The sequence below is a fragment of the Microcaecilia unicolor genome, chromosome 1 (genome assembly GCF_901765095.1).
Source record: "Microcaecilia unicolor chromosome 1, aMicUni1.1, whole genome shotgun sequence".
Classification (NCBI taxonomy): Eukaryota; Metazoa; Chordata; class Amphibia; order Gymnophiona; family Siphonopidae; genus Microcaecilia; species Microcaecilia unicolor.
The window spans coordinates 394916107-394930837 of NC_044031.1; the positions used below are offsets into that span (position 1 = coordinate 394916107).

General features: G+C 44.7%; 1 protein-coding gene across 1 annotated transcript in view; it reads right to left on the reverse strand.

Annotated features, from left to right (window-relative positions):
- IRF4 (interferon regulatory factor 4) overlaps nucleotides 1-14731 on the reverse strand; it is a 39406-nt gene that overhangs the window by 12584 nt on the left and 12091 nt on the right. Inside the window, exons 5-7 of the mRNA XM_030190078.1 lie at nucleotides 8810-8951; nucleotides 7100-7207; nucleotides 1938-2291 (exon numbers count right to left, since the gene is read on the reverse strand). Coding sequence (XP_030045938.1) covers nucleotides 1938-2291; nucleotides 7100-7207; nucleotides 8810-8951 — 604 coding nt within the window. The remainder of the gene's footprint in view (nucleotides 1-1937; nucleotides 2292-7099; nucleotides 7208-8809; nucleotides 8952-14731) is intronic.

A 14731-nucleotide genomic window follows, 5' to 3' on the forward strand; every position in this document is an offset into this window, starting at 1 on the left:
GGAGGTGGTAAAGACAAGGAAAGTATCTGAATTGAAGAAAGTGCAGCATAAGCACAGAAGATCTCGGAGAAAGGACTTAATTATAGTTAAGCAATTGGTGTGGATGGGCAGAGTAGATACGCTATATGGTCTTTATCTGCTATCATGCTCTATTTTTTGATTAGGGGCCCAATATCCTATATAATAATTTGCACCGCTGTCTGGATGCCTGGGTTCATAACACAGTTCCCATTGGTCCTCCCTGGGGATGACATCACAGGGCGGACCAATGAGAAGTGAGAGGGAAGGGAAACCAGCACCAGCAACCAGAGGTGAGTACAGAATCGCCCCTCCGAGTTCCATGACCCCCTCCCTCCCTCCCACTCGCGTCCGAGTTCCACTACCCTGAGTTCCATGCCCCCCTACCTCCCTCCCTCCTTCCACTCCTGTCCAAGTTCCACACCCCCCCCAACTCCGAGTTCCACCGGTCTTTGAGAGTTCCACTGCCCCGAGCCTCTCTCCCTCTCTCTCTGTGGTCTCCGAGTGCAAGCAGGACGTGTGCGGCTGCCCCGCCACTTCGTAAGTGCTGACTGTTCTTTAAAACTTTTTACCTCCTGGTCCGCCAGCAACAGTGAAGTCCAGCAGGCACGGCATAGAGCTTCACACTGCCTTCGCTTTCGCTTCTGTTTCAGCTGTGCCTCTGGTCCCGCCCTCATTTCCTGTTTGCGGAAGGGCGGGACCAGAGGCACAGCTGAAATAGAAGTGAAAGTGAAGGCAGTCTGAAGCGCCGTTCCGTGCCTGCTCCACTTCACTGTTGCCGGCGGACCATGAGGTAACCATTTTGTAAACACCGGGTGGCTAGAGCATGTTTTTTTAAAGGGAACAGCTACCAATCAGAACAGGGTGATGTCGCTATAGTTGGCCAATTAGATTGTGGCGTTCCATTCGATGCAATCATTTAATCCATGGAGTGGTAGTGCCTGTAATTCAAAAATCCAGTATTGTTCTCTCAATCATTGAAAAGAAATATAAACACTGGTGCCCCTGAGGAAGAGATATCGAAACGAGAATTCTTATAGGAATCCAGATAAGTCAGCTCCTGTCAGCTTTATCATATCCAGTGCTTTACTTATATGTAAAAATATTTGTCAATTATGACATTTCACTGAGACAGAAGCCGATCTCAGTATATTTTAGGGTCCTCATATAGTACTAGGTTTGCTGTATTAACACGTTTTGATTTAAAAAAAAGTTGGTAGCTAGTCTCACGTTACATAGAGTTGTAGTTTGCTCACAAAAAATAGAGCCAGAACATAGAAAGTAGTACATGATGTATAGAGCTATGTAGTGAGTCGCAATTAAGCGGCAAGCCTCACTGAATTCTAAGCTCGGCTGAGATTCTCAGCCTATACTGAACTCTCTCGGCTCTCTAAAAAAAATCTAAAAAAAATTTAAGAGTATCTGCTTATTTGTTTATTCTTTGGACGTGTGTTTTTCAGCAAATATAGTCTTTTTACAATAGAGATTGACTCCTTAATTGATCTACAGGATGTGGAAGCATTCTTAGAAGGAAAAACAGCTATTTTGTACAGGCAATAAAGAAACTGGTCTAACTCAATAAATTAACTGAAGATCTGTTTTTGCATGAATTGAAGTGTTCAGTGCCATGAAACTATCTCATAGTAGGAAATGATATATCATGTTGCTTAATATCACTACAGTAATCCTTTGGGGGTAAAACAGTACTATAGCATAACACATCATGGTCCTATGAACTGCAGTGCAATAGATGGAATCAAAGCAGCAGCATTTAACACACTACTTCTCTACAAGAAATACAAGTGTGATTCACAATAAAGCACTTAAGACAAGTAAATGAATTTAACTTGTCATTTTCTCCTCTGTCAGTTCTTTCTATGACACTACTGGTGACTACTGTAAAAAAAGCTCCATATTACCTGTTAAAAACTGCTGCGTATCAAAGAGTTTGCAAGTCTGCTCCCTCTCCAGCTTGTTAGGTCGGTCACCATACACAGACAAAGGCCCTTCCCAGTAGATTCTGCTTTGACACAGTCTTTTTGCATAAAGCCCATCTGGTGTCATCCAGAGTACAACGCCCCGCTCAAGGTGGCTCAGCAACTTTTCGATATTCTTTCTCTGGCCATTATCCTCAGGATATGGGAAGAGAACCTGGTCCAGACGGCCGCCCTCATAACTTTGCCCATGAGAAATCCTACAGCCTTCGGGACTTGTGGTGGTTACCTCCTCAACCAGCGTTTCACGGTAATACAAACAAATATGTAACCGGCAATCTGTGGAAATAAAAGCTGGTTATTGGAGTGCTTTACAGACTGACAAGTATTTAAAATTAGGTTGGAACTGAACTAGCACTTTGAAGGACTGTTGTGTACTACAAAACAAAGAAAAGAATGTTAACTGAGGAGACAGATAAAACAGGGAAAGGTAAAGCAAAATGATACCTGGAAGAGAAAGACATATATGCACACATTTGGAAATGAGACAGAACAAGAAATCTTACAGCAAGTTCCACAAAAAAAAAAACAATGGAAACAGAAGTTCAGAGAGCTGGGAGAGATGGATACAGAAAAGACTACATATGATTTATTCTCCCCTAGAAGTTAATTGTGGGGTCCTTTTACGAAGCTGCGGCAAAAGGGGGCCTGCACTGGCATTGGCACGTGTTTTTGACATATGTCGAGGCACACTTTTACCGCAGCGGATAAAAGGCAGGTCTTCTTTTAAGGAAATGACGATGCGGCACATGAAGCACTTGCCGCACGCCCATTTCAGGAGAGCACTTACCACCATCCATTGAGGTGGCGGTAAAGGCTCCGGCGCTAACCTGGCGGTAACCAGGCAGCGCACTGCACTGCCCAATTACCGCCAGGTACACACTGGCGCTACAAAAATAAAAATGGGGTGCGCTGGGAGTGGGAACAACCACCGGGCTGCATCGGTAGCCCGGTGGTACTTCCGTTTTAACGAGCAGTAAGCCCACATTGGGCTTACTGCCGCTTTGTAAAAGACCCCCTTGGTAAATACAATATATTAGTTCACAGAATAAATAAGATTCATGGGTACCACCAGGAAAGAAAACAACCATGTTGAAGTGTGACTTTCCAGCACAATATGAAGCAGGTGTGTTTCATACACTTGTGTTTCAATATATTAACTCAGTTCTTCACAAATATTCTTTGGATCTATGTGACAGCTCAAAAAGGTAGCAGCCAGCAAATGAGAAGTTTTTCAACTTCCCCATCATCTCCACAGAATTTGAGGGGCGGAGGGGGAGTCCGTCGGAAAGTTTAGATAGGTCTCCAGTGACTGACTCCTAATTTTGGGTGGTTTCCTCTCTAGGGTCTACTGCACAAGCTTTAAGGTCTGATTTAGTAAGACTGCTTTCCCATTCTGTGTCTATGAGAGAAAAGGTTTATTAAATCAAGCTTTTAATGTGAAATTGCTCCCCATTTCTCTCTGTCATCCTCTATTACTATGAGCAAATGCAATGTTCTAAATATTTTATTTCAATTATTTGGAAACCAGTAAAAGAGGCCCGTTTCAGAGCAAATAGAATGGGTGCAAGCAAGGTTTTCGTCGCCAACACCCCCCCTCCCTCCCTCCCTCCCTGGCCAACCCCTTCGTTGTTCTGCCATTGCTCCGCCTCCAACGTCATGACGTTTGACGCGAGGGCGGGGCCCGGAGTGATTTCCCACCCCCCGCCTCCCTCCCTGCCAACCCCTTCGTTGTTCTGCCATTGCTCCGCCCTCAAGGGCGGGGCCCGGAGCGATTTTAGTGGCTTCACCACCTATGAACCTTTTTGAAGGAAGTCAGGGCTTGGCTTCACTGACGTCAGTGTCCTCAGAACGTTGAGGGTGAGTTTTATTATAGTAGATTAGTAATTTGAGGTCATTATAATCATGATAATATGATTTTGATTTCACATGTTACAGTCAAAATTGAGACAGCCCATGCCATTTCAGCTACACCTCTTCCAGTATGTTAGGGTGAAAAGATATGTCAAATAACGTGTTTATGTTGCTGTCAAATTAGACTAACATTAATATTTGAAAAATGCAAAAATAATAGTTGCAGAGCTATCTAAGGTAAGCTAAAAATCTAATTTAACACAAGGAAATATATTTCTTTAAACTGTGGTGACAGCATGGTTAAGCCTTTCAGTGGAAGTGAACGGGTTAAACGCTACACCAGCATTTGAGAAAGCAAGCAGAGAACTCCTAGACAAGAGGGCAGAAGAAATGACATTAAAGCCAGAGGCCCAGATGCACCAAACTTTAACGACCCTTTAACGAAGAAATTTTCAACCCTAGCATGCATTAGAGGCCATTTTCCGAGGATGCTAGCAGCTAACGAAAACGGAATGCAAACAAGTCACTTCCAATTGAAATGTGAACAATTCGCAATGCACTAACCATACCGACGATTGCAACGAATCATTTACCGTGATATATTTAACGTGAAGTCAGACCTGTCATTAAGGCCTAAGCTGTCATACAGATACTGCTCCCCGCTTCTCCCTGCAGCATAAAAATCCAAGCTGGAATGTTTGAAAATAAAAAAAACCCACACAAACATGTGGCTCCCCGCTTCCCCCTGCATAAAAAAAACCCCAAAAAGCAAAAAAGGATCGGGAGGGGGCAAAGGCGCTCGTCAGGAGCGTCCTATATGGACGCCCTTGCCCCCCCCCCCGCCCGAGGTCGACACTGCTCCCCGCTTCCCCCTGTATTAAATAAAAAAATCAAAAGAAAACTCCAAACTGTAGCAGCCACGGCCCCCCTCCCTTCCTCTCTCTCTATTTCTCCTTCTCCCAAACAGCTCCGCCTCCCGCCATCCTCTGCCCCCGTGCCCCGCCCCCTGAGGTCGTCGCCGCCGTTCCCCCCTCCACCGGACCCCCCCCCCGCCTTACCTCAGGGGGGCGGGGCTGTGTGGGAGAAGGAGAAACAGAGAGAGAGGAAAAGGGAGGGGGGCCGTGGCTGCTACAGTTTGGCGTTTTCTTTTGATTTTTTATTTAATACAGGGGGAAGTGGGGAGCAGCATCGACCTCGGGCGGGGGGGGGGGCAAGGGCGTCCATACAGGATGCTCCTGACGAGCGCCTTTGCCCCCTCCCGATCCTCAGCTTCTTTGACGTTTTTTGGCATGCGCAGAGCAGCCAGCATAACGCTTGGCTGCTCTGCGCATGTTTTACGGGCACATTAACGACGGAGATTACACTTCTTTAATGCATTCGACTTTCGTTTACCGAACCAAACATGTGGGACTTGTTTTTTTACTGCATTCTTCGTTTTTTCAACTTCGGTAAGGACTTTTACGTTTTTCATTTTTTTACGTATGGTTGATGCATCTGGGCCAGAGTTCAAGTACTTCCCAAATTCAGGATCATATTTAGGGCTGTGTGAACCACATAGGGCACATGGGAGGTGGCAGGCCAAAATGGACTCTTCTTATTGGTCACAGTGCAGTGGGTGGGGCATGAGCACCAGGCGGTGTGTCACACAGGGTGTGATTCCATCTCAGTACAATCCTGCCTATACAGTTATGGTGGGTTTTAGTAACTAACCAGCATGAACTCATCTGTAACACTCACTTCACACATGCCACTGAATGGCTTTCAAAGGGAGATCACTTTTGGTAACTACCAACCTGAGGGTCAGATGCACTAAACAATCGTCCTTCCCTTAGCGAATCGGTATGGAACGGGCATGCATTAAGGAAAGGGAATGCAAATGAGCTGCTCGTTGTAGCTCACTTGCATTCTCTATTCCATCTTTAAACAGTCGGCCAATCGGAAAGTCGAGCATGCGCAGAGCAGCCAAGCGTTATGCTGGCTGCTCTGCGCATGCCAAATACGCCTCCCTGTGCCGCCCGAAGACGCCGCGCCGCTCACCCCCTCCAATGCGGCTCGATCCAGAGGACAGTGCAGTTGAGGACGCCCATCCAAAAAAACCTGTCCATTTTGGCCGTCATTTCCCCCTCCTGCGATAATAAAAACATCTTTTTTGGCCGTGCTTCACTCAGCTGAGAGACCTGGAAGTCCCTGAGCCAATCACAATGCGTTTAGCTGAACTAAACGCACTGTGATTGGCTCAGAGACTTCCAGGTCTCTCAGCTAAACGCGCTGTGATTGGCTCAGAGGCTTCCAGGTCTCTCAGCTGAGTGAAGCATGGCCAAAAAAGACGTTTTTATTATTGCCGGGGGGGGGGGGGGGGGGGGGGAAATGACGGCCAAAATGGACGTTTTTTTGATGGGCGTGCTCAACTGCACTGTCCTCTGGATCGAGCCGTATTGGAGGGGGTGAGCAGCACGGCGTCTTGGGGGGGGGGGGGGATGACGGCCAAAATAGACGTCTTTTTTGAAGTGGGGCGATTTTTGTTTGTTTGTTTGTTTTTGAGTGAAGGACGTCCATAAAGGACGTCCCTGACGAGCACTTGACTTTTTTTCCCCCGATATTTTGTTTTTGTTACTTTTGTAGCAGTTTTTCAACACCGTACAGACCTCTCGTTAGATTTTCCAGCGTTAAGGCAATCGGAAAAGGTTAGTGCATCTCATTACAATAGGGTTTCTACACAATTTGCTCATTTCGTTAGCTGCTACCATTGTTGGAAAAAAGTCTTTAGTGCATGACAGGGTTTACTACTTGGTCGTTAATGGCTTGTTAAGTTTAGTGCATCTGGCCCTGAGTCAGATCTGAACTGGTGTTGCAGAGTTGAGAGGCTTTGTAACCCTGGGCCAATCACCTGAGCCATCCAGTGCCCCAGCAAAGATCCTCCTTGAAATTTACATGCATTAGAATATTATTTTTAAAAGTCTGCAAGTCAGTTTTGCTTGTGCAATTTTGAAATAGCCCATGCTTTGTCCAAGCCTTACATTTCCGGCCAGGGCATAAGACTGTCCAAAACTCAGGCAAGCAAACCCTTGCACAAAGAGAAGCACCACAACAGTTCTGCCCAGTGATGGAATATGGCCTTCAGGTTTCAAAGCAAGCTGGTTATAGAACTGGCTCTCAACTGGACAGCATCTCTCAAGAAAATGGCAAAGATGCAAACCCCGAGACAAGTGCAGAACAGAATGGTAAATGCGTACCTGAAAGAGCAATAGCGTCACCAGTCCTCATGCTTGATTCTACCGGAATCCCGGGAATCTGTGAGTCAGAAGACGCACAGGCATAGAAGGATCCAGTCACCTGATAACCTAAATTCACAAACAACAGTCAAATGCTAGTACCCCTACCCTACCAGAAAAGAAGTTAAATGCCATCAGGCAACAGTTTTCAACTCCTCATCTGTAACCAAAATACATCCCCAAATTCCATTATTCTTCACTAGACCTGCATCCCATCTCTAAATGCATTGCTTGACAAATGTCTAGGTTTTCCAGTCAGACATTTACCCCCAGATTCTACATAGTGCGACTTGAGTTGTGTGCGCAATTCAGGTCGTATTCTGTATTGCGTGTGCAACTTAATTACCTTAACAAGCCAATCAGTGCTGATAATGCCAATTAACAATTGACACTAATTGGCTTTAATTAGAATTTACGCACACAACTTGCTAAACTATTCTATAAAGTGATGCGCGTAAATTCTAATGCATGCTGCCAAAAAGGGGGCGTAGAATGGGCGGATCGTGGGCGTTTCTATAAATTATGCACACAGTTACAGAATACACCCACTCCGTGTCTAACTTGATCGCTGGAATGTACACCAAGTTTTATTTGGTGTAAATTCCTGTGATTAGATTTAGTCCGACGGATGGACCCTAGGCGTATTTTTTCGGCATCAATTTTTAAGGTGCCATATATAGAATCTAGTCCTTAGGGGGTAGTTTTATAAAGCCATATATGTACATAAGATAGAGGTTTATGTACAGGGATGGCTCATTATAAAACTGCCACGAGCATATGCACATATCCCCTAATTCTATATATAGAACTAGATTCTATATACTAAAAATTGGGCACCAAAATGAAATTTGCTTAGGTATTATCTATAAACTACACTTTAATTTAGGCGTACTTTATAGAATAAGCCTAAATTTCTACACAGTTTATAGAATGTGCCAAGCGCTGGTCCATGCCCACTTTTCAACTATGCGACTTCTATTTGCGTGCACCACGTCACAGAATACACTTAGCAAGTAGTGCATGTAAATTCTAATTGATGCCAATTAGTGCTGATAATCGCTTGTTAACACCCAATGTTGAGATTTGGCCGGCCCCGATGGTATTATCGAAATGAAAGATGGCCGGCCATCTTGTTTCGATAATACGGTCGAGTATGCCGCTTTATGGGGCCGCAATTAGAGATGGCCGCCATTATAGATGGCCGGCCCTGTTCGATTATGCCCCTCTAAGTCGCCCATAGGAACATATGGGCGACTCTAGCATTTAGCGCAAGCTAAAAACACTAGTGCGGTTTCGTAAACAGGGCCCTTAATTTCTTATCTTCTCCCTCTATAAATTGCAGTGAGCAGGGATGGCATCACTCTTTGCCATCTGGCTGTAACCCAACTATTTTTTTAAATTTATTTATTTAAAAGATTTCTAGCCTGTCTATTTCTAGGTGGATTACAATAAAACATATATAAAAGAAAAACTATCACTAGACAACACAAGCTCAGTTCCACGCTTTCAAGATACAGCAAAAATAAAAAGATCAGGAAAAAAATGTCTGAATAAATAAATACATTTTTAACTATTTCTTAAAAGTAGATAAATCTGTAATATTCCTTAACTGATAGGAAAGACAACACAGCCCAAACACCAGCACCAAATGCCAAAAGGACATGTTCTTACCATTGTCACAAGCGGAACCTTGCCAAGGGTGACTGCGTGCTGAGAAGGGAACAGTCGCACACTGATAGGGAAGCTCTGGGTGTGGCTGCTCAGGTGCATAATCTCTCCAGTTACACTCATGACTTACAATGAAGTTTGGTATCTGTTCAAATTGTCAAAAAAAAAATGCAAGGAGATGTGTAAGGTTATTTCTATACTCCTTCTGCCCTAATTTTGGACTCCAGGTAACTGAACGTTAATCAGAGGGAAGGTTTTTGTTTCTAAGGGGGCTCAGAACCACTACAGGTGTACATTCAAACATAACCGGTCTTATGCTGAAGCTGTTTCAATGCATAAAAATTTAAGTGAGAAGAAAACTGGGTTTTAGGGATAGAAACATATCATCATCCCTTGTCTGCCGTCATGATTCTATCTTTAACAAATATTTAAATATGAAGCTCTTGGGACTTCTAGAGTCCCTTTATAAATCAATGCTTCTATTACAGAACAATAAATTCCACTCTTCTATGCCTGCCTTTGCCGCAACTCAACTCTCTTCTCTCTATACCCACTCTCCTCATTCCATAAAGTGTGGACCTCAATTCCTCTTCTACATAGCTTTAGCCCTCTGCTCATGGCATCATCCTTTAAATTCCATTTCTCTCTAGTTTTATCTTCCTTTTAAGTGCTGACTGCTCAGATTGGTATCCTTCTAGTATCCATCTCATATGTTTGAATTCCCGTTATTGCTCAGAAGGATTTCAGTATCCATCTTGTCACCTCCAGCATGGCCATTCCTTTCTGTTTTTTTCTCCCCATCCTTTCTACCTTTATTGCTGGCCACAAACTTGATCTGATCTTCCTTAGATCTTGCTCTACCTGGTGTCTCTCCTTGTCACTCTTTCACCACTCAGTTATCTTCTTTATGTCTCTCTTGTTGAGTTCACTGCTTCATCCTTTCATCCTAGCACTCAGCCCTAACATCTTATCCATGATCTGGATAACTCCCTCTCTTCTGCTTGTCTTCTCTCAGTTTTTTGTCTTCCTCTGTCTTTCTCTGAATTGCAACTCTGCTTTATCTGATTCTGTTGTATCACTCTGTTCCATTATCTCAATCAGTTATGGCTAGCAGACAGCTTTGGCTCAAATCTAGCCTTTAGCTCCAGCACCACTGATTCTGCCAAGCAGAGAGATACTGGAACAAATCTCATAACCCAATCAATTTGCATACTTTTGACTCCCTTCACCTTTGCTCTTGTGTCCATTAAAGTCAGTTCCTATTAATCCTTCATCACCTTTTTGGCTAGACAATCTTTGAACCTGTGCTCAATGTTCAATTCCCTTCTGTCTTCTGCTCTAACAGATTTTGCTTTTCTCACATTTTTCCTTGGCAAGGTTTCATGTGATATCACTCCCATCACTCTTCTTTTGTTCTGTCCCTCTGGGGCCCTCCATTAACTCCTTCTCGTTTTTTAATCTGCTCTTGCTCCAGGAGATTTCCAATTCAATTTTTTACCTTCACATTCACAGCCTACCCGCTGGACCCCATTGCAATGTCCATCCTTCAGAATAGCAACATTCCCCTTCCGTTTGTTTTCCTTCCACTAAACCTCATCTTTCTCTGGCTCTTTCATGGCCCTTACAGATCTGCAATAGTTGGTGTTCTAATACAGAAACCCTCCACAGTTTTCCATTCAGTCTGAAAGTTCTGTATGGTTTTCTTGCTTCTATTAGTCTCTAAAGCCCATGACTATCATCTGTGATAACCCTCTATATTCTGCAATCTCAATCCTCTGTGGTCTGAATTGGCTGGCACATTTTACTAACCCTTTCTGTTTCATCTTCTGAACTCTGTTCATGTGTAGCATATAAAGTCTCTGTTACAGTTTATTTATTTATTATCTCATTTATACCCCACATTTTCCCAACTGCGTCAGGCCCAATCTGGCTTACATTGCACCGCAAAGGCGGCCGCCAATACGGTAAATTAAGCTAATACATCATTAAACCTGCATAAGAAATAAAGGAGAGGATGGGGAAGGAAAGAAAGGAACAGGAAACCAGGGGAGAGAAGGGAAGGGCGGATGAGTCCAAAATTGTCATTATATTGATGTGAATCAAGAGGTGAAGACACATGCTGAGTCTTTGGTGTAGGCTTTTCCAAATAACAAAGTCTTAACAGATTTCCTGGTTCCATAGGCTAGCTTTTAAGGGGGCTTTTTTTGTAGTTACTATAGTATCAGTATAAAACACAGATAATAGGTACAGGAAGCCTCAGTTTAGACTAAGTCCCACCCACCCCAACTCCTGCCCACATCTGGCCTGACCTCTGATTTATTGGCCCTTGAACCAATTAGGCTATAAATTTAATCATGGCATCTCTATCAGCCAGTAAATTAGATTTTAGAAATAGTCTACTTAGATCCATAGAGGGGGACCTACTAATAATATTAAAACAATAATAATAATAATAATAATAAAACTAAATATTAGCACAGCAAATAACTAGAAATCTTAGGGGACTTTAGTTTATATATTCTCACTCCATTAGCAACTTAATTAAGAAATTACCAATAATAAGATGCAGGCAGCAGTCCAGCAGCGAGATGGGGGCTATCCAGTCTTTTGCACTGGGTCACATTTTTGATTATTTCCCAGTTGGTGAGAAGTTGCATGTGTGTACTCGGTACAAAGACCTCCTAGCACCCCCTGGCATCACAACCTGGCTACGCTTCTGCCTAGCACTCAGGGAATGGGTCCGATCTCTGAAGGCTAGAATAGCAGACCAGGAGGAGCTGAGGTAGACAGAGAGGCCTACAGGGACATAATAGAGAAGTCCCACCTCCAGCCTGGCAACCTCTGTGATGTCACGGAGGATAAAGGTCTCCTGAAGGGACAGCATCCCTTTGGAGAGGCAGGAAGTGATCTTGTAGCCAGACCTGCCCTCTAGGGGATGCAACATCCTCTCGCACCGAGGATGTGTCTCCAGGGGCTTCTGTCCAGGAGGGAAGGGTTAGGACTGCCTTTGTAGTTGGAGATTTGATCAATAGAATGTAGATAGCTGGGTGGCTGGTTGACGTGAGGATCGCTTGGTCACTTGCCTGCCTGGTGCGAAGGTGGCAGTCCTCACGCAGCACCTAGATAAGATTTTAGACAGTGCTGGGGAGAAGCCTGCTGTCTTGGTTCACGTGGGTACCAATGACATAGGAAAATATGAGAGGGAGGTTCTGGAAGCTAAATTTAGGCTCTTAGATAGAACGCTCAAATCCAGAACCTCTAGGGTAGCATTTTCAGAAGTGCTCCCTGTTCCACATACAGGGCCCAAGTGATAGGCAGAGCTCCGAAGTCTCAATGCGTGGATGAGACAATGGAACAGGGAGGAGGGTTTTAGATTTTGTTAGGAACTGGGTAACATTCTGCAGTAGGGGGAGCCTATTCCAGAATGATGGGCTCCACCTTAACCAGGGTGGAACAATGCTTCTGGCAACAGCATTTAAAAAGGAGATAAAGCAGCTTTTAAAATTGAAACTGGGAGAAGGCTGACAGTCGCTTAAAATCACATGGCTCGGAACAAGGTACCTTTCAAAGATATCACCATAACAGGAAAGATAAGGCACCCGATAGCAAAGCTGCAATAGGGCACCTGTCTTTAAATAAGAAGTAGTCAGATTATCAAGATTGCATATTATCATCACTGTCAACTGCTTAGCAAGTTGTAAATAGGAACAAAAAAAACATGGGGAGGTCTTTTACTAAGCGGAAGTAAGCCCAACGTGAGCTTACCGCTTGCTAAACCGGAAGTACCACCGGGCTACCGCAGAAGCCCAGCAGTAGTTCCCACCCCAGCGTCTGGTGTTTACCCAGTGGTAATTGGGCAGTGTTGCGTGATGCCTGGCTACCACCAGGTTAACACAGGAGCCCTTACCACCACCTCAATGGGTGGCGGTAAGTACTCCCCCCCCCCCCCCGAAATGGCCATGCGGCAAGTGCTTCACTTCTAGCACGGCCATTTCTTTTTTAAAAAACCCAAAACAACAGTCTTTTACTCGCAGCAGTAAAAGGGGGCCTCAGGGAGTGTCAAAAACACACATTGAAACCACAGCAGGCCCCCTTTGCCGCAGCGTAGTAAAAGGACCCCCTAGTTTGAAATGTCTATATGGAGATGCCAGAAGCCTAACAAATAACATAGGAGAGTTAGAATATATTGCACTAAATGAAAAGACAGATATAATAGGCATTTCTGAGATCTGGTGGAAGGAAGATAACCAGTAGGACACTGTCATACCAGGGTACTAATTATATCACAATGATAGAGTGGATCGAATTGGTGAAGGGGTAGCATTATATGTAAAGAAGGGCCTTGAATAAAAAAGACAAAATTCTGCAGGACACAAAACACATCTTGGAGTCCCTCTGGATAGAAATTCCATGTAAAGGGGAAAAGGATAGTGATAGGAGTGTACAACTGTCCACCTGGCCAGGATGACCAGACAGATGCAGCAATGTTAGCAAAAATTAGGGAGGCTAACAAACTGGAGAACACATGGGTGATTTTAATTTCCCCAATATTGACTGGGTAAATGTAACATCAGGGCATGCTAGGGAGGTAAATTTGTTGATGAAATCAAGGACTGCTTTATGGAGCAGCTGGTTCAGGAACCAACAAGATGGGGGAACAATTCTAGACCTAGTCCTTAATGGAGCACAAGATCTGGTGCAGGAGCAGTGGCGTAGCAAGGGGGTGGGTCCCTGCCAGTCCCCCCCCCCCCCCGGGTAAAGCACGATGACACCCCCCCCCTCCGACCCAGTGCTTAGCCTCCTCAGCTCCCTCCAACCAGCTGAGCACCCTACCTTTAAAGAAATTTCGAAAGTGGTGGAGAGGCGAGGCGCAGCGGCGCGCCTCGTGCCTGCAAGTAAAAGAAGCGAGGATCGTCATCGGGCCTTCCCTCACGCTGTCTGTCCCGCTCTCCGCAGACGCAACTTCCTATTTCCGCAAGGGCGTGACAGACAGCATGAGGGAAGGCCCGAAGACGATCCTCGCTTTTTTTACTTGCAGGCGCGAGGAGCTGTGCCTCGCCTCTCCACCGCTTTCGAAATTTCTTTAAAGGTAGGGTGCTCAGCTGGTTGGAGGGAGCTGAGGAGGGTAGGCACTGGGTTGGGGGGGGGGGGGTTGATGTGCTGAGGGGGGGAGGGTGTCATCGTGCTGCACCCGGGGGGGGGGGGGGGTGCAACGGCAAACCGCCCCAGGTGGCAGCCCTCCTTGCTATGCCACTGTGCAGGAGGTAATGGTGCTGGGACCGCTTGACAACAGTGATCATAACATGATCAGATTTACGCACTGGAGTCAATACACACAGGAAATCCAATAAGTTAGCATTTATCTTTCAAAAAGGAGACTATCATAAAATGAGATGAACAGTAAAAAAAAAAACTTAGAGTAGCAGCTATAAAGGTCAAAAACTTACATCAGATGTGGATGCTGTTCAAAAATACCATCCTGGAAGCCCATGCCAAATATATTCCATGTATTAAAAAAGGAGGAAGGAAGGCCAAACGACAGCCAGCATGGTTAAAAGCTAAAAGAAAATCCTTCAGAAAATGGAAGAAGGATCCAACGGAAAATAATAGGAAATGACATAAGGAATGGCAAGTCAAATGCAAAGCGCTGATAAGGAAGGAAAGAGGGACTTTGAAAAGAAGATTGCGATGGAGGCAAAAAAACATAGTAAAAACTTCTTTAGGTATACTAGAAGCCGGTAAAAGAATCAGTTGGACTGCTAAATGATAGAGAGATAAAAGGTTGGGGAAGACAAGGCCATAGCAGTATTCCGGTAAATTGCATATATAAAGCGTCAACACTTTGGTTGTTGAGATTAAAAAATAGACTTTATTTATCAATGGATAGCAGGGAGAAAGGGACTCGACTCAGCTGTGTTTCGGCCA